The 20,930-nt window shown below is 38.0% G+C and overlaps 1 protein-coding gene across 1 annotated transcript; it reads right to left on the bottom strand.

Annotated features, from left to right (window-relative positions):
- Nucleotides 1-1,872: 1,872 nt before the first annotated feature.
- On the bottom strand, nucleotides 1,873-11,953 carry XK (X-linked Kx blood group antigen, Kell and VPS13A binding protein). The gene is made up of 3 exons (XM_063305218.1): nucleotides 11,577-11,953; nucleotides 7,531-7,793; nucleotides 1,873-3,171 (listed from the first exon to the last, which is right to left on the bottom strand). The coding sequence occupies exons 1-3, from the start codon at nucleotides 11,819-11,821 to the stop codon at nucleotides 2,342-2,344; spliced, it is 1,338 nt and encodes a 445-aa protein (XP_063161288.1). The 5' UTR covers nucleotides 11,822-11,953; the 3' UTR covers nucleotides 1,873-2,341.
- Between the last annotated feature and the right edge of the window lie 8,977 nt (nucleotides 11,954-20,930).

Genomic DNA, 20,930 nt, shown 5'->3' with positions numbered 1-20,930 from the left:
TGTAAAGAGCTATTTTTTTCTTAGACTGTACAATGACCACATTTGAATTTCTGTAAACTATAAAATTATTCTTCTTCAAATTAGTTAACCTGCATTATTATTCTCTGGGCTTTTGATTAAAGTTCTTGAGTGTTTTCCTAAATAGGCAACTATTTAGTTCAAAAGATGTGAAGTTGGGAATGGCTGACAGAGCAGAATAAAAGTCTTTTATCAAGTTTATTATGCAGCCATCAGGAATGGAAATACAAATAAAAGGTGCTTTAAAAAGAGAAAAATAGAATAATACTAAAAGAAAAAGGGAACTTAAAAGCAGCCACAATATAGATAAATTTAAAAGGTGTCCAGCAGTAGCAATAAGAAAACAAAAGCAAAAAGGTAAAACTACACTGAAGCTAAAATCACCTAAAATCAGAAGTAGGCAAAGAAACAGTTCTGAAAAAAATTAAGGAAATGAAACTATTAAGCTCACCATCCTTTCCTGAATCTGTATAGCAAATATTAGAATTGCTACATGGATTAACATAACCTATGGACATTTCTTTTTGTAAGGGTAACCTCTATAAAAGACTATACAGAGAATCATAAAAAAAATTAATATCTTTTGCACTCACCCCTGTTGTCGACATACACACTACATACAGCAACTTCTCTCCATCGTGATTTTAGTGATTTTTATTCTGGGAGCAAAACAGTCTATCAGATACAAAACCATGAAATCCTTCATTACATGTGCACAGAGGTACATTAGGTATAAAAACGATAAAATGGCAAACCTGTTCATAGTTCTATGGTGCACTGCCCTTAGCCTCTGCAAGGCTGCCTGGTTCCAGCCCCCCGACTGGCTGCTGAGAACTCTGCCCTGAGAACTGGGCTGAAGCTCAGAAAGGCATGGGTTTTAGTTGCCATAGTGGGACTCCTGTCAGACTGTGGTTGAGAAAGCAGGTTGTATTACTTTTAATTATTCTCATAGATGATAAGACGAGTCACAGCAGAAAGATTGGAGCTTGGATTCAATTCCCTGGCTGGCCATACAGCACACAGGTAGCTTTGGGTCGGTTCTGCTGAACTACTGTGTGGCATTTCAAGGAGGCATACGGTAACCTGCAGTGGAAGGCCCATTTTCTTGGAAGTAAGCCCCACTGAACTGAACTTGATTTCTTTCTGAGTAAATATGTATAGGATTGCATTATAAAACACTCTTAACAGTGAGGAGCAAGGATGACATTGAAAAGGAATTAAACAACCAAAGATCATGATTTCCTCAACACCTACCTAATAGACTTTCACTTGTAACTGCAATTTGAACCATGTTCTCCTATTTTGCTAGAACCCATCATTCAAATCTGCTTTGAAAATCCTGGCCCAGATTTTCGATCCTAAATTCACTTTAAAATATCAGTTCAAGCCAATAAACATTTTCCTGTTTTCAGTAATATAATATAAGCACCGGCATAAAGGAAGGACTTCTATAAAATAGCAGAAAATTGATTTTAAGACATGGCTACTACTTACTTTCAATGATTTAAAATTTCCTCAGCTGCTATGCATAAATGGCATTTGAATTATACTTATCTGCCAGAGTTCATAGCAATGTACAAAACAGAAACACAATTAATCAAGAATATCAATAAAGGCAAGGCTAGAAACAAAGTCTTTACACTGTCTTTTGGAATCAGTTAATAACATGTGACAGCTTTGAAAGGGAAAAAAAATAGCAAGGCAGTACCAGATTAATGAATTAAGCAGATCAGCAATTTTTCCATGTTTAGTTCTGGGTTCAGAAAAAAAATAGTTCCAGTTTTGATAGTTGGATGCAATGATACCATATGCCGCACAGAGGAACCTGATAGTGGGGAAAAAAGCCAGCCTGTCCTTGAAGTAAACCATGATGTTCTGCTCTTCCCTTTTCTATTAAACTTCTTAGTCTTAGAATGTTTCTGGGATAAGTAAGTTACTTTGTCAAGGCATTGTCATGTTCCATGACATAGGGGAAGCCCACTGGGGCAAAGTTTCCAATCCCTTGGCATCTGGTCAATGTTCAGTGAACTACATAATCCAAATAGACACAATCTAAGGGTGGTTGGCATTTCATTCTCTTCATGCTTTCTGAACAACCAAGCCAAGGTTGCCACAGCTTGCTAGGAAAACATGCTTTCTATCATAATAAGCAGAAGAGCCATGAAAGGAGATACCTTTGTGCAAAACTGCTGGATATGATAAACCTACAAACATTGGCTAAGATATAATGTTAACATATCTCAGTTATTATACCTGTTTTATGAGCAAAATAAGGTCTGAAGTGTGAATCTTTGCAGGATCTCCTGGGAATCAGACACCCACTCTAGGCATTAGAAGATACACTTTGCTGAGTACCTCCATTTTGGGATTCATTTGCCTTGTAACTAGCCTGGGCATCCTTTTCGGTATCCTCTGGGGATTTTAAGTCTGCCTTTTCCACAGAGCTGCTAGATGTCAGAGGTTTGCAGACATAACAAAAAAACTTGAAGCACATTACCAATCCTTCAGAAATATTGGAAGAAAAAAGCTTCTTGCATGGATGGCAGAACTGGTAGAACACAAGCATAAAAAGGACAGCTATGCAATAGCCAATCAGCAGTTGCAAGAACAGCATCGGAGCACATACATATGTGTAGACATCTGTCTTGTATGTGTACCACATTAGCAAGAGAAAAGCATTCTCAAAGAACCTCAGCAAGTAATACAAAGTCAGCCTACCCCAGTTTGGGGATTTGTCAATTAAATCAGAATCATTAAGCTTCAGCTGCACAGCTGACCAGCAAAACATATTGATGCCGGCATAGAGGAAAGTGAGGAGGCATAAGACAATGGTGGTGCCCACTTTGCTCAAGGCCTTCTCTATATTTTCTGGCAGAGAACACTTGCTTTGCCAGAAGAGAATCCAAGGGTGAAAGAAAAAAGCAAAGAAATTCACCAGCGCCACAGGCAGGATCCAGATCTGAAGAACTGAACTGAAGAGGACAAGGACTATCACCCTTGTTGCAATCTCAAAGCTCCTCCAGAGGAAAATGCAGAGGTAGGCAGCAGGTTTCACACTGATGTCATAATCATCATACTTGATCTTAATGGCCAGAATATTGCATCGCAGTGCTCCATACACAATTGACAGGAGGGAAAGGACCATAAAGATACCTTGGAAAAAGAAAAGACAAACAATAGTTTTTTAAAAGCAACACTGTTCAACACTGCAGGAATGGGACTATATTTGGAAGCTAAGAACCATACAAAGTGCACTAAAATATTACCTTCCTTAAGCAAAGCACTATCCCATGCCTCTTTTACTTATTCCTAGTGCTGGAAAATATTCTTCCTACAAATGCTATGAAAATAAGTGTAAGAACTTAAATGAAATAATACTAGCAACTCAACACTGTTTTTCTGAACGACTGGTTAATGCATTACACTAAACCACAATTTTCTTAATTATCATTTGTTAACTGAGCAACAAAGGGTATAGACTATCACTTATAAGCCACAACAATTGGCTGTACAGGTAGTCTTCATTTAGCGACTGTTCGCAGTTACAACAGTGATGAAAAAAGTAACTTTACAACCAATCCTCACATTTAGGACCTTTGCAGGTCTGTAAAGCAAAGGAAAGCTGAAGTAAGATCATAAAGCAACCAACTATTCTCTTGATGTCAGGTGACCCCAGAACTTAAGATCAGTCCAGCAGATAATGGTCATTTTAGGCTGAACATGGTCCCCCATGTCCAAGCCAGCCCAAAAACCTGGAGGTAGAGGCTCAGGCATATTAATCAAATGGCAGGTATGTTTTAAATTAAGATTATAAACTTTTTTTATGCCTGTATTTTTGCAGATGTATTGCCATTTATGCTCATTAACAGTTAACAGTTCCATTAACTGACTGTTCTATATTCGTACAGCAAACAACCAGACAACTTTAAAAAACAGAACTGTATTATCCTTGCTTTGCTCCCTGGCCATCATAAGCAAACAAACAAAACTCCCACCTACCTCCTTGCAACCAAAACATACAATGTATTTATTTACATAAATTATATGCTTCCTCTAGCACCTGGTTTCCTGGCTTTTTTTCTCCCCATCTGAAAAACAAAACAAATGAAGAAAAATCCCATTCACTCCCCCCTTCCCCCATCTTGGTTTATTTAAAATGGTTCCTCTGCTGCCCTGTGTCTTGGCCTCCCCCCACACCCCTGCCATCCATACTCTGGCTGCCATATCTGGGCTGCAACAATCCAAGGGCCACTTGATGGCAGCATAGAGTCAATGTTTTCTGTATCTCTTTGTGGTCATCTTGGGTTTGTTTAGACTGATACTCCCTATTTAATTGGGAATGCTGTTTCAATTCTATCTATGCAGACTGCAAATTGGACTCAGCCAATGCACTTACTTGAATGTAGGTATTTTTAAAATAATTAAATAGCATAATTCCTTACCATTATGATAATAATTTTAATTTTCATCTAATTTTTGTAAAATACGTTTGTGAAAATTTATGTAATTATGTTTAGGTTTGGAGCTGTCTATCTATTAAGAACTTACAACAAGTTGTTACATAACCACACTGCTTCATGGAATGCATATTTATGTAATCTATATTTACAATAATTATTTTACTGACTTTAATATCCTCCAGTTATGTGACCATTTTAACAATTCTCTTTGCTTATTTCCTGTCATTTTCACAGCTTGACTATCTTGGTATTAACTTGTCCAGAACTACATTCAGTCTGTTAGTTATGCTTTTGACTACTGATGAAGGCTAATAAGCCAAAATGCGTATAGTCAGCATTAGTGAGCATTCCAGCTGGAATATTTGTGTCTGTTTATTGGTTTATACATGTTGGCTGTTTTGGGCCTTTTCACTGTTTTTGGTGTATTTGTTATACATGCCTTTACAATTCCATAAAAATATTAGTAAATAGTTTTGTATACTTTAACTTGTGTCCCACCATATTCATATTTACTTGACCTTGTTATTTCACTTTGTATTTTTGGTAAAGTGGGTTCCCTTCTTTTTTGTTCTTTTGTTTAGATTTCAGCAACCCAAATATGGTCTTTATACTGTATGCCATTTGAAAAAGAAAATAAAAATAAGTCTTTCGTCCTTTACAACAAAAAACTCCACAATCGATATTTGCCTTAAATGCTTGTTCCAAAGTCTTGGTTACTGGCTTTCTTGCTGCCCATTCCCCACAGAAGTATAAATGATAGAAGAAACATTTTAATGTAAATCACTCAAAGGGAGATTTAAAAAAAACCTACATAAAGATTGGCTTTGTCCATGCTGGATGGGCTCTGTGGAAGCCACAGCTCATTTTTTTTGTATGATGTATTTTTTTTATAAAGTCATCCATGGACATTTCCAAGGCATTCAGATTTGTTCTACCTTCAGTATTCACAGTCACATAAGGATGATGCAATCTTGTTAAATGTATACATATTATATTGCCGGTAGAATTCACACTGAGCTGATTGCTTTGTATTAATATTACTTTTATTAATAAGTTTACTGTGGCACATCGTTTTAGCCAGGCCTGCAACTAGGGTCTGTGTCACCCGGGGCAAACATGGATTCCACGCCCATTTTGGTGCACCCCCAGCACTTATTTTGGCACCCCCCAGTGCGATGCCCAGGGCGCATGCCCCACTTGCCCCCCCCCCCAGTTGCTGCCCTGGTTTTAGCCATTTTTCCACTTTTGTGTCTGCATACTTTTGGTTATTGATCACAATAATAAAGAAGAAAGAAACTTGCTTTAGTGCCTTAATACTTGGTTCTCCATCATCCCTACTTCCAGTACAGTCATTGACAAAAACCCCATACTTGTTGAAAGTTCCACTCGTGGTGTGAGTTTAGCTACTCCAAAGGAGAAGAAGGGTGAAATATTTTGCAAACAAGAGGAGACGTAAACCTGGAGTGTCCATCCAGCAACCATCAATCACAGTCAAACAGAGAAGAGCAGGCTCCAGACAGGTTCTCTGTCAAGTCAGCTTGAGCTATACTGTTTGATCAGAATAATGCAGAGGATAAAAACATTTAGAAGGTGCCACTGTCTACTCTAGCAATGGCCCTGTGCCCCTCCCCTCCAGTCCCCAGGCACCATCCTCCAGCCATTCTGATCCTTTCAGACCTGGATCTGAGCAGGCAATTGGCTTGAAGACCCCGTTTTGAAAGAGGAATTAGGCCAAAATGATGACAGAGAAGTTAAGGTTGGGGGCCTGAAGTGAAGCAGCAGAGACAGAACAGCCCTCCTGCCCCGAGGCAGCTATTCTTTGGGCCCCATTTCCAAAAGAAAAAAGAAAAAAGCCTGAAGAACATCTCACCAGCACTGGGGGAAGGCTGTCATGAAGCCCACCCACCACCAATCAGCTGTTATTCCAGCTCCCCTTGAGTTTTACATGATTAACACCTCACCAGCAGTGGGGTTGTGTATGTCTGTGTGGTAAAGTGGCTACCTACTCCCACTGCCCATCAACTGTTATTCAGGCTCTTTTTGAACATGGATTTAGCACCCTTTTCCAAGAGCACTCTATCCTGTTTGAAAATAGCCCATATAACAGCTGGCTGGTGGGAGGGTTATTCAAGAGCCCTTCACTGCACAGCCTTTTTTAGGAGCTGTTATATTTATACAGATATTGTTCAAATATCACTATATCAGTGTTTCTCAAGCTTGGCAACTTTCAGCTGGGTGGACTTCAACTCCCAGAATTCCTCAGCCAACATGCTGGCAAGTTGCCAAGCTTGAAGTTGCTGAGCTTGGAAAGTTGCTGAGCTTGAGAAACAGTGCACTATATTATAATGTGGTTTACTTGGTTTCACTTTCATACCACTTGCAAAACCCTTTGCTGGAGTTGGTACAATACTCTCAGCCGGTAGCCCCAGGTTAAAAAAAAATTACTTTAAAAAGATTTTAAAATTATGTGAGATGAAAGGTGAAAGATCCCCTGTGCAAGGAGAGAGTCATGTCTGACGCTTTGGGGGGACACCACTTTCGTGACATTTTCTAGGCAGACTATAGTGGGGTGGTTTGCCATTGCCTTCCCCAGTCGTCACCTTCCCCAGCAAGCTGGGTACTCATTTTACCGACCTTGGAAGGATGGAAGGCTGAGTCGACCTGAGCCAGCTACCCGAGAATCCAGCTTCCACTGTGATCGAACTTGGGTCGTAGGGAGAGTTTTTGGTTGCAATTCTGCTGCCTACCACTCTGCACCATGAGATCTCAGCCATTTTTACTTTATTTTAATCTGTAATATTTTATTTTAAAAGCATTGGCATCCACAACATTGGTAAATAGTATGGTTGCACCAACTGCCTGAAAATGTTTCTGACGACATATACTGAGTCAGCCATAGCACAAAAACTTCTTTGTTTAACCATTTTTCCGTCTAATGGTTTATGTATATTCCTAAAAAAGAGAGGGAGGAAGGTTTAGACATTACTTACCTGGAATTCCCTCACAAAGCACTTACTGAAACAAAAGTAGAGAAAAACTCAGTTATACGTACTTCTAGCAGCTGTGATCTCCTGTTGCAGGACACAGATGTACAGCTGAAGAGTTAATTGAGGCGCAGACCCTAAGAAAGCTTGAATCACCGATGCTCGACTAAATGCAGATCTGTGTGTAAACAGCTTCCCCTCTGCCTGGCCTACTTCCTTCTCAACTTCTTCTGAATGTCCATCTTTTGGCATCTGCCTTTTCTTGGTGATACTGACATAAGGTTCTTCCACTCTACCTGCATGAAAGTAAATATAAAAAACTTCCAGGCACCTGGAAGGAATAAACAAGAGAAACCATCACAGCTGTCTATATCTCTCACATATTTCAAAAGTGTAATATACTGCATGTGCATTTATTCCCCCACTGTCACTCCCTCAGACAATCTGTATGCACACCAACCAGCTAACCCACACTTGATTATTAAAATTATGGATCACACAATAGTGCAAAGTAATAGCACTAAGTATCTTACACGAATATCCAGAATATTGTAAACATCCTTATGGAAAGAGATTACTTAAGAGAAAAGATTCTCTAGATAGAATACTATTTGATTATGTGCTAATATGATCAACATTCAGCATTATTGAATTTACGTGGCCCAACACATAAGGCACCAGGCTAGAAACTGGGAGACTGTGAGTTCTAGTCCTGCCTTAGGCAGAAAGCCAGCTAGGTGACCTTGGGCCAGTCACTCTCTCTCAGCCCTAAGAAGCAGGCAAGGGCAAACCACTTCTGAAAAATGTTGCTAGGAAAACTGTAGGGACTTGTCCAGGCAGTCATCAGGAGTCAACACTGACTCGGAGCAAAAAACAAACAAACAAACCCCAAACCCACACATATCTTACTGTTCCCTATATTTGTATACTAAATCTATGGACCATATTGGTGTCAGAGAGGCTTAGAATTAAACTTGATTTTTTTAAAAAAAATTGTAATCCCAATACTCAAATTATAATCTTGCATTTTAATATTTGCAGATTTATATGTAAAATTAAACCTTACAGGTATTTGACACATACTTTCTTCTGCACTGCACAAAAAAACTGCTTTCATTTAGAATATTTCTTGAAATCTTATGTTTTGGTATTTAGAGTTAAGACATGTAGCACAGATGCTATAATCATTTCAAGCCATGTTCCTGTGAAATTAACAGGACAGTTATTCCTGTGCATTTTTCAAATGATCTTTGAATGTCTCTTTCTTGAATTATGGTTATTTTATAAAGCTGATGGAATAGGAGACAGTGGGATTTATTTATCTTTTTCATATCAACAGGGTCTGGTTTCATCACTCTGTTCTGGGATATAGCAACAGCATTTATTGCATACAAGACACAATGATTAGCTAAAAGTTAAGTTGCTAGAAGAGAAAGTTAAATATTTTTTTATCTCTTTATGCAACTCATTTCCAGAGAGACACAGGTTTTTGGTTTCCACTAAATATGAGTTTAACAAGCTGTAGTTTAACAAGTTGTTTTTATTGCATTGTATCAGGCAAAAATACTGGGAAATAAAAGAGTATGGTTATACAGAATCTCTGACTCAAAGGGGAAAAGTAGCTTTGGAGCATGTGTGGATACACACAAAGTATGGATTGGCAACTCCTTAATTCAAGCACATTTATCAGGGCATCTGCAGGATCCCAGGAAAAAATACACCTTTTAAAAGGAATTGCTGACAAATACAAGTGTCAGGTTTTTAAAAAGTTTTACTCCAAATTATATAGGTTCATTCTCTCAGCAACATATTAGATTCTTTTTTTATGCTTATCACAAAGCCATGTTACTAATCTCACTTTATATTCATGACTTTGTGATTTACAATAAGAGCTATGAAAGTGGGGAAGACTCTTGGCCCTCTTAATTTTCCAGCTTATTGGAAAAGACCCTTGAGTTCATACCTCCTGGAGTTAGACGCTGAAACTTCTTCAGACAGATGCTACCTCTCAATTTCAGTAAAGCAAATATTAAAATCTCTATGCAAGGTAAGAATCACTCTTTATTACTTTCACAAAAATGCATGCTAGATTTTGAGAATTACCCTGGCTTTTGATTTCCAGTTTGCTCTTCCAATGAACTGCAGCTGGATTGCACTGTGCCATCAAGGTATTGTGCCCTTTCAGTTAGTCCCAATGAAGTTGCCACCCTGCTGTGGATGGTACTTTTTGGCACCCTAAATCATACAACATCACTGTTTTTATTTACAGCTCTAATTGTCATTTACAGTATTTGATAAGCCTGTATCCTATTTATATTTGACTTGTAAAAATGTATCCATATCAGAAGCAATGTACTACAAGTTCTGACTTGCTGTTTGGGGGGAAAAAGGTGAATGGGACAGGTATTATATTAACACTGGGGTGATAAAAAAAAAAACTTAAGTATTAATTCATACAAAAGTGGTTATAATATACAAATGGAACAGTGGGAGAATATGTGGTTTGAAAGATTGAAATTTACATTATGTTACAGTCTTAAAGAGAATTTTTATAAAATGATGTATCGTCGGTTCATGTCACCAGAAAAACTGTCTAGAATGTATAAAGGTAATTCAAATTTATACTGGAAATGTAACCAACAAGAAGGGACATTTTATTATGCATGGTGGATGTGTAAAAAAGCTAGAATATTTTGGACTCAATTACATGCAATAATACAGAAGATTTTAAAGATTAATATACAATTGAAACCAGAGACTTTTCATTTGGGACTGATGGATAAACAGTTGGAAAAAAACTATGGAACTTTGTTTTTATATATGACAACTGCAGCAAGATTATTATATGCACAAAGGTGGAAAGATTCGAGTTTACTCACAATGGAGGGATGGATGGTGAAGATGATGGAACTTGCTGAGATGGCTAAATTGACAGTTTTAATTAGAGGTAAGACATTGTCTAAGTTTAAAGCTGATTGGAATCCCCTTATTGAGTTTTTGCGTGAAACAGAAAAAAAATGAAATTACGATGTATGATTTTGAAGAAAAAAAATAGATTATAGAAAAATGTAAGCAATGTTGTAACCCTAGAGTAAGAGGTTAAGTTACATTTATAACTGCTATAAAAGAAAATCAGAAGAATTTCTTTATATTTCTTTTCTTTTCTCTTTTTGGCACTTTTAGCTTTGTTCTCTTATTTCCTTCATTTTTCTTCTCTCTTTATTCTAAATACTAGTTCTTGCTAGTTTTGATCTTTCTTTTTAAAATTTTAATAAAGTTACAAAAGTATTAAGTAAGCTTCCCAGTTAGGGAAACTTATGGCTGCCCAGATATTAATGAGCTACAACTTCCATCACAGCTACTATTGGTCAAACTAACTAGGGTTACTGAGCAATAGGGTCACAGTCTCCATCCCTAACATATATTTACCATTAATCTCACTGAGACAAGTTCCTTGACTGGATACATGATTTCAGACTTTACAGTTTTTTAAAAAGTCAGGTCTTTCTTACTGCTTTGGATATTTTGCGATATAATCATGTATGTACACTTATCACATTATTTTTTATGTACTCCCTATAGATATGAATGTGCCCTTTCAACAATAACAGGTATGCTGTTTTGCCACTGGAATGCAAGCTGCAGCATGCAGCATGCAGACCTACACAGAGATCAGTGTTTCTCTACCCTGGCAACTTTAAGATGTGAGGACCACCTCCCAGAATTCCCCAGCCAGCAAGCTGGGGAATTCACAGAACAGATTTACTGACACACCATATCAAGCAGTTTGTTTTTTTAAGGTCCTCAGACAGCTAAAAGGAGAATAGGCTTCATAGATGGATCAAAGGGTAAGCTATTTATTTACTGTAGGTATCCGAACGCCTCCTCTTCCCTAGAACAATGGGTTCCCTGATCGCACCTTCGCGAGTTATAGGGCCAGGGCCCACTATCCAATTGAGCCATTCCATGCAGGGTGTGACAGCTTGATGTCGTGGGCTGGTGCCATTCGGGAACAAGGGCACCGCACTCATCTTGAAGGGCCCTCCGGAGAAGAGCCCAGCCCGGCAAGCCGCCTCTTGCGGTTCTTCCTCCAAGAAGCCACCGCCCCACCCACCTGACAATGGGTCCCAGCTGCAGGATGTGGAGCAGCAGCACGAGCGGCCTGTCCCTGCTCAAGTCGCGGTGGATGAAGACGAGGCTGAACTGGACCAAGATGCACGGCAAGAGAGCGAAGAGTAGCGTCAGCGACTGCCAAATGCGGTCTCCCGCCGAGCGGTAGGTGCTGCTCAGGTACAAGGCGATCGCTGTCTCGGCCACAAAGAGCAACAGCGAGACGAGGACGGAGCCTGGGAATTTCATCGCCTCTCCTCTGCAGCCTGCCCGCCGGCAGGCCAACCGGCGGCTCAGGGGGCTGCAAGGGAGGAAGGATGCCGGGGCACAGAGACCCGCAGCGGAGGCCTCCTGACGCCCATCTCCCTCTGCCACGGCGCTTCGCTTTCTTGGGCGAAGAGGAGCGACCGGTGCTTGCGAGACGAGACCGCTAGGGGTCAGGCCCGAGAGAGCTGCGTTGCTGGCCGCAAGCGCGAGGCAGCTGGATCGGGCTTTCTGGTCTCGAGGCTCGGGGATGAAAGAAGGAGCCGCCCTGAGCGCAGCTCGACTCGTCTGCTAACTCCCGGAGCTTGGGAACTGTGGGCTCTCTATCTGGGAAACAAAGATGGAGGTGTCCGGGATTTTTCCACATGCTGGGCTTGGCCCCACCCCAAATTAAGCCCATGTTAGTTTGTACAGGCAAAGGAAGAGATGGATTGAACGCTGAGGCCTTTTGATCTTACCCTGAACGTTACTCCCTTCCCAAACACCGGTGGTTAATAAGGCCTCGTCCAACCAGATGTGCCACAGATGTCCTAGGTACTGGTTACAAATGATGAGACCAATTGTATCCCAAGACTAGGAGAGGAGAACACTTTTGGAAAGGCTGTGGAGTAGATGCTCAATGGACAGAAATTCACCCTGTGACAACTGCCTCCACTTCCATGGTGGTAAATGTCCATGACTATAGTACTGAGGTTGGGTTGGCCACTTAGCATTCATCTGAATTTTGTTAAGAAAAAGCCTACAGTTCCACTTGACATGAGAAACCAAGGAATATATACTTTTGCTTACTCTCAACAGAGCCAAGTAGCCACGTCCACATACTATCTACCAGTCCTAGATTGGGCAGAAAAGTTGCCTGCCCGTGAGAAAACAACCACTCATCCTAACATGGAGGGGAACAGGAATGGATGCTTGGCATGGTGCTCCATTCCAAGAACTTTTGTTTGGGCTACTTCTGAATGTGCGTTTAGCGATCTTTTGAAAGTGGTTGGTGAATTCTGGGAGTTGAAGTCCACAGATCTTAAAGCTGTCAAGGTTAAGAAACACTGTGCTAGATCATGCCCATGGCAAAAATTACGAAGATGGAAAACACTTAAAAATGAGTAGCTAAATAGAACTTTAGCTGCTCTGGGCTGGGGATGGGGGACAAGACATCATGAGGATGTGACATACAAAGCTGATTACTGGGCATGTTCACACCACAATTAGGGAGAGTAGAATGAGCCTCCTGTGACTAAATCATGTTGTGAGTGATTTCATATATGAAACTTCCAGTGCAAATCAATCTCCGAAGAACCTTCCCGTCATGCCATTTTCTGAGGCATGTGGCAGGAAGGCCACCAATTGATATATTGTCATACCAACAGCACTGTGGTTGGTTGGTTCTTACAAGTTTCTTTTACACCACTCTAGTAGAGCTTTTACTTAAAAGAGACTTAAAAAAAAGTGGTGATGGTGGATAAGTTATTTGGTAAGGAAAAGAAAGATATTTTACATTTTGCCAAGTACAAATTCACTCAAACCATGGAATATCCTTTCAATTGAATATAGCAAAATTACATTCAAATGTAAATCCTGTATACATGCTTGACCCATTAGCGAATATATTCTATTGCATCTTTTTGAAGTTATGCATATTAACTTTATAAACCTCTATTCCATAGTATCTGAACCTTGGGATGAAGTTATTACCGATTTTCTCGGACAGAACTTGTCCTGTTTTCCAGTTCTTGGGCTGTACTGGAATTTGCTATTGTTTAAGCGTCTTCACGTTTAACACTGTTCAGTAATTGAAAACTGGTTCAAATGTGTATATGCGTGAAAATAATGGAATAACACTTCACACAGTGGGTGAGGGTGTGAAATATTTAAATAATTGCCAGCTAATCACCAGAATGATAGAACATTTATGGCTTAGGTAGACCAAAACTAGAGAAGACATCATAGGAGTTTGGTAAAAACAGGCACACAGATGTCAAGCTGGAGCCAAGCTATGGGGCTAGAAGATGGCATTTTTCCAGCACCCTCCCCAGCTATTATTTGATCCAGAATAGGGGAGAAAAAGTCTGGGTTGGGAGTTGTTTATTAATACAGTACAAAACATGCTGGTACAAGCGCAGCCCACATCTGCAAATTTTAAGGCAGCCACATCCTTTGGAAGGATCACACGGTTGCTTTGAAGCCTGTCCCTGTAACACTTCCCCTGAGACCAACAGCAAAACAAAGCAGCGGGGTTTCCATACATAGGAAGCAGCCACAGCACATGTACCATAGTTCCATTTTATATGGATTAAGGCAAACAAGCACATAGAGTTTATATAAATAACATGGATTGGAGGAATTTTGTTACTCTAAACCACTATTTTGACCACCATTTTAAAAAGCCTAAAAAAATGGATCCTATTCCCTCATACACTGCTCTAGTTTACAATATACAACTAATACAATAAAGAATATTTTGAAATGAAAGCACTATAGTGGCAATAATTTTTTATTTAGCATTAAGGTACAATTCTACCAGAGAACATTCATCTTAATTCTAACAATGACAAGAAGTAGTTATCAAAGCTAGGAATAGAAGTTTTTTGTAATGTATATGATGTTCATAGCATGCTGGAACAAATAGGCAAAGATTAGCGATAATGGATACATAGCAGTAACATAAATTATTTCTTTTGTATGATTTTCATATATGAAATTTATTTTAAAATAACTTAGTATATACTGTCATCCAACTGGGGCTTTGCCAATGTACTCAGTTATTAATGTCACAAATAGCTCCATGATCTGCAGTGACTTCAGGCCTGTTCCAAATCCATTTCAGTCAAATGCCAAATGATAGTAGCAGTGATGCATTAACAGTGTACTATCCTAAGCTTAAAAAAGAATGGCTGAATTCATGTACTGTGCTAAGCCACAATGTGGCTTGGTCATGGCATTTTGTGTTCTGTGAACTAAGCCACTGTCAAATGTAAATTATGGTTTATGGCTCAGTGTATTAGGTGAAACAGTGGTGGTTTATTCAGAACACTAGGTTAAACAAATAATGGCTTAGCACATTTCAGGAATGTAATTGATAAATGAGAGTTTGAGACTCCACAGTGCTGAAAGAGCAAGTGGGCTCTGGCCAATCTTTTTTTTTATCATAAGTCAGTGATTAAGTACTTTTCTTGATCATGTAAATGTGATCATTAATAAATTCCACGTGTACTCTCTGTCAGTAGCAGCCCCAAATACAGAATTAAAACTGTTATTATTGCATTATTTCCTCTGTCAGTCATGGTGGTAAAGATTACACAAGGGATGTAATGCTCGAGATAGTTCTTTTTTATATGAAGCTGGTCTTAAGATCTTCTTGATTGCTATTTACTGATTGCTATTGTGTAGAAAATATTTAATCTATTGTTATATACGTATAATACTTAGGAATATTACTACATCATAAAATATTTTTGATATCAAGGAAATCTTTGAAAATAAATTTTATTTAAATGTCATATTCTGCTATATTATATTGCTGTTGTTGAATCTAACTTATTCCCAGGTTTTAACAGAGCATGTAAAAATGAACTGTGTAATTTCAGTACCAGAAGTTACCAGCTTTTTAAATAAGGGATACCTTTACCTAGGAATCTGTGTTTTTAAACTAGTGAATAGCAGCTCAGATAGCTGAAAGTGGTAATACTTCGACTATAAATGAAGTAAGATTCGTCTTTAGATATCAGCTACACTTTGTCTAGTTTGCAGCATCACTTTCATCACAAGACTATTCAGTGGTGCCATATAGACTACTCATGTCAAAGTGTTCAAATTAATAGCAGATACAACTATTGGCAATTCAATATTAACAAAAATTCTTTATCAATATACTGTAGACACGTCTGAGGAAAGTTTGCTATAATTAATGTTGATATATTCAAGGCGATCTTATGTGCATTCAAATAGACATGTGAAGCAAATATCTGTGCTACGTTTTGGGGATATGCCTTGCTACATCCCTAAAACTGTGTTGTTTCATAGCCCCTGAGTATTGCTGGCTTATGGCTTTGTACTATATATGTTTTTGTCTTTTGGTCATTTTCTAAGAAAACAATCCTAAACACACTGAATTTAGAGGATTTTTACTTTGAATAAATACATTAAGGGTTATACTGTAAGAATGTAATCTGTGAGAGAATAGTTTATTTCTGAGTACATGTGCATAGGATTGCATAGTCCATTTCTTAATTTTATCCTAACATTACAGCCTAACCATTGCCATCTTGGAAAATAGATCTGTATTGTGATTTCTGATACTGGACTGAGGCAGGAGTTGATATAAGCACTTTGTGTTTTTTTGGCTTAGTTAGCCTTAAGATCAGAATGTAGCATATTGCTACTCTAGCAACGATTTTCGGCTATAGTATTGTAGGTAAACATGAATATTCTTTTCTATGATTCTTTGCATAAATGATAACTTTTTAAGTCTAATAGAACCTGTCACTAATATTTGCCAAGCTTCCTCTGTCAAGAAACCAGGAAGTACATGCGCTGTTGTGTATTCTGGGATAAGCCAACTACTTATATTTTAAAAGTATGAAGTTTAACATGTGCATCTCTTAAGCACCATTTCTAAAAAGATAAGCATATGTGCAAAGCCTTTGTTGCAGCACAAAATATTTTAAATTCATATTCAGTTATAACTTTACATGTAGATCTTGATATCATTTACTTGGCCACTTGCGATTGTCTTATTCAATAGGAGATGCAGCTGAACTGGATGGATTCCTTGTGGATGGATCTTTCTGCTCTTTCAATAATTCTGAATATAATACAGCACAGTAATGGTTATTTGCCTTGGAAGAAATGCAAGAATGAATACACAGGTTTGAAATAATATGGTGGAAGTGGGTGGAAAATTCCCTGAAATATGTTATGTGCACAACATTAAAATGTAAAAAGAATCAAAGAGTCACCCGCTTAGCCAGCTTCCACAAAATATTTGTAGTAGTTAAAAACAGTGAGGATGCAGGGAAACAAAACTAAGATCACAGGATTCCTAAACATGGCAGTTTTATAGCAAAAGCAGTAAGAAGTATTTGCTAAAAGTACAGATCCATTACTAAAACAATAGCTTGGCTAATAATAATAATAATAATAATATGCAATTATTTTTATACTTTATTCTACAATTCTATATCCACCTCACTGACTGACTGTGTTCTGAAGATGGTAGTTCATCAGTTACTGTGCCCCCTTTGGATGAAATCTTATGTCTTACACACTAGTTTACAAGCCACATATATCACAAGTCAGTATGCAATGTACAGCAAAGATAGAAAACCCGAGTGGTTCTTCAGGTAGGTGTCAGATAAAATTTTAGGTAGGTACAGCAGTAACATGTAAGGAAATGATTAGCACAATATAATGGAAAACATTCTCAAACAATGTAATACCAAAACAATTTACAAGTAAATCTATGCAATTCAGTAAAGCTTGCCTTTGAACATATAGCATATAGCATATAGAAGTAAGCTATCAGTTTTATACAACATCCTATTCAAAGGTTTATGAGCAGAGTTTTTTCATACTTTTCTTTCTCATAGTAATCTGTACAGTAGATGATCAGTGTGATCCTAGATATCTCTAGGGAATTTATGATGATGGACTATGGTTTGCTAGAAGTCAACAAAAGAGTTTATGGATAAGATTATACTTCTGTAGGCATTATCTAATACATGATTGGCATTCTAACACCAGCATCTGCCATAGGAAATGTGAAGTTAAGCTGTGTCTTTGATAAATTAAGCTATATATTTACTTTGAAGATTGAAAATAATTTCTTTAGGTATATTCTATAACATTCATACACATCCCTGTGATGTTGGAACGCTTCACAGAGAAGGGGAACATAGCTGCCACAATTATATTCCAAGTGCTGTAGTTTAATAATCTGATACTCTGTGTATTTTAATGGGAGAACAATTTGAATCAGCATTTGCTATACAGTATGAATTTTCTTGCTTGCATTAGGATCAAGACATTTCCTAAGAGTTTTTCAGACTGATTCCTTGATATCTTCAAACAGATGTGCCCAAGACTTGCCTGAGACTCTGTGGATCTGCTGCCACTCAGAGCAGAATTCTAAGAAAAACTATCAGATACAAAGCACTGTTTCAAAGTACCTTTCCTGAATATTTCCAGCCAGAATGAACAGGTTTTTCAAACATAAGATGTTGCTACAGAAAAGAAATATTCCAACATTCAATTTGCCATTGCTGTTTAAAATTAGGAGGCAATTATATGAATATACAGAGTAGACAGATACACAAAAAGCTGGATTTTACTTTCAAATTTGCATCATAACATTTCATAATACTAAAGCACTATCCTATTATTTAGTTTAAAAAGTCACTTGTCTCTTCAGCAGTGGGATCTCTTGGCAAGCAAATTTCCAGCTTTGGGTTTCTCCTTTGCTTTATGCTTGAATATGTTTGAATCATATGTATTGACCTTCCATTGTGACATAAATCTCTCTCCCTCTCTCTCTCTTTTCGTACATTTATTTATTTATTTGTTTGTTTATTTATCCAATTTGTCCCCGCCCATCTCTTCCCTTTGGGGGACTCTGGGTGGTACATATACATATACAAATAAAATGGGTGAGAAATTGCAAAACGTCCAATCAATGTGTATTTTTTGTCCATCCTGTGGTTCATAGAAAAACTTTTTTAAAATAGTAATTGTTCCATAATAATTATTATATATCTGTAGCATACTTTATAAGGGCAGCAAGATCTCACATTTCCTTCTAGTTTTGGAAAGGCTTTTTCCCCTAAAGTTAGTATGTTGTAAGGACTGGAGATAAGTCAAGTTCAGGGCAACTGAACCATTCGCCACAGTTTGGAATTCTGCATATTCCTGTTTTCCTCTATAAAGGGAGTAATTCCAAACATGCATGAGCATATCTTATTAGTTGCTAGGAGCTTCCAGAGAATAGGTTGGCAACTTCATGCAGCAGTGATAGTTTGCATTGTAGCCATTCAAACAAGCTTTTGTAGTTCTAATATTGCTATCTAAGCTTAACTTCAGTACTGTACTGCAATATTCAGTAAAATCTTATGAAGACATAAAGTTAATACGTTATTTATGAAAATATGTTGCTTTAGGTAGCAACATTGCATTTGGCTACTGATTGCAACAGAGGCAGATCAGTTCCCATTAGGTAAGAGTCTTCCTAGTGTGGATACTGCAACTCAGTACAAAGAGATTTGTATAGAATGCAATCCAGCATCATTTCCTCACTTTTGGAGCAGAAATCTGGGTCTACCATCAGCAGAATGAATCCTTGCATGAAACTCACGAAGGTGATCTAGGAAATGCAGGCCTGCGCAATAGTCTTGCTTACTAGCTGGCTAGATTATATAAGCTCCAGAACTCAAAGATCTCTCTGTTCTCTGTCTTGACTGTCACACTCTATTTTCTAAAGACATCTAGCAAAGAGGCAGGATGAAAATTATGCTAACTTCTGTCAGGATCTGTTGATGCTTGGTGTGCAGCAGCATAGGGAAAGGTCTTAATGTTTGGCAAGCATGTGATAGTAGTTTGTTCCTATTTCACTTCATTTTCACAGTTGTTCATTGAAAGTTTTTAGCCCCTTCAGTTATCATAAATTAGAAAGTATGGTGGGGAGGCAGAAAAACTGCTATCCTTCCCCCTCTACCACAGATCCTGACTGAAAGATTTAAGTAGCTTCTTGATCTCATGAACAACTGAATACAGTGGCAGCTTTGTTCAGGCCTTTCCCCACCAATCATTTTCTCCTTCCAAGCCTTCTCTTTTGTAATGCTTTAAGAAGTGCTGTATTTAAAGGAGAGCTTAAATGAAATGTATTTCAACATGAAAGAAGAAAAGAAGATGAGGGTATGATAATAGGAGCTTAGGTCCAGTCTAATTACACTGCAGCTCAAGCCCAAATGTAAACTATAATAGTCACAGTTCTTGTCCTGTTACAAGTGTTGCTTCCAATATCTCATTCAACATGGTTGAGCTTTCATTCTACTGCTACATCACCTGCCAGCTCATTTAGTGTCTGCTTGTATTGTGATGAAACAGCAGGAAAGATAGCAATCGCTGCTCCTTCCTACCCTTCTACTCTACCAACCTGTTGCTGGCAGGGCATTGAGTTTGTGGGAACACTCCTTTGTATTCAGTTAAACTGTCTAGGAATGCATTCAGAGATAAAGGAGCATCCTTTCCGATGATCAGGTGACTTCTTTGGGCACTCCAAAGCATTTGTTCATGCATCACTTGATCTTGGGAATGCTTTTAGCATCTATCAGCCAATCATTACATGTCAGAAACTGCTTCCTGGATCTCCAAATAAAGGCAGAACATTCGGTGGGTCCAGTAAGAAGAATTTGCTTAGTATATATAGCTTGCATCTTTTCAAGAGCAACCATTTCACATCTTGAGGACCATGATGCTTAAAAAGACTTTACTGTATTTATACAAAGTAATTATATATGCATATATGACCATTAAAAATGCTGCTGTTTGGTGCATCTAATAAATAGGGTAATACATACAGAAGAACTATGTAAGATGTTTCATATTCCAATTTCTAATACCTCTTTCCCCAAAAGTAATGGGGTACCATTGTACATAACATGGTACCCTTGTACATAATTTTTACTAAAAAATGAATAATATATGTTCTCCACTTAGAGATTTCCATTATGTTTCTTCAAAAAGCTCATCATTTTGAGACAGACATTTTAAATTAACTTCAGTCAGCATTTCCATTTATTTTCAGCTCTGGAAAAACATAGTCTGCTTGGTTTAAAATGTCTATCTATTATTAGAAATCATATGCTCCCTTTCCCATATATATGTGCATGCATATATATATATATGCATATATAATATATAGTATATATTTCATATATAGCTATACATAGCTGTATATTATATATATATATATATATATATATAGAGAGAGAGAGAGAGAGAGAGAGAGAGAGATATGTAGATATATCCCTTCTTTTTCTCTCCTTACCTAAGGAAAGGCTATCTTATTACTGTATAGCAATGCTGAAATGGATGTATTAGTTAA

Source organism: Candoia aspera, chromosome 5 (assembly GCF_035149785.1).
Source record: "Candoia aspera isolate rCanAsp1 chromosome 5, rCanAsp1.hap2, whole genome shotgun sequence".
NCBI lineage: Eukaryota > Metazoa > Chordata > Lepidosauria > Squamata > Boidae > Candoia > Candoia aspera.
This window is presented reverse-complemented; position numbering and strand designations above follow the sequence as displayed.

What these genes read in the sequence shown, in the direction of transcription:
- XK (XM_063305218.1), bottom strand. Translation starts at nt 11,821, where the DNA reads ATGAAATTCCCAGGCTCCGTCCTCGTCTCGCTGTTGCTCTTTGTGGCC. An exon ending in CAGCTGGGACCCATTGTCAG is followed by an intron (nt 7,794 to 11,576) that starts GTGGGTGGGGCG and finishes TATTCCTTCCAG; the next exon opens with GTGCCTGGAAGTTTTTTATA. An exon ending in GGAGATCACAGCTGCTAGAA is followed by an intron (nt 3,172 to 7,530) that starts GTACGTATAACT and finishes TCTTTTTCCAAG; the next exon opens with GTATCTTTATGGTCCTTTCC.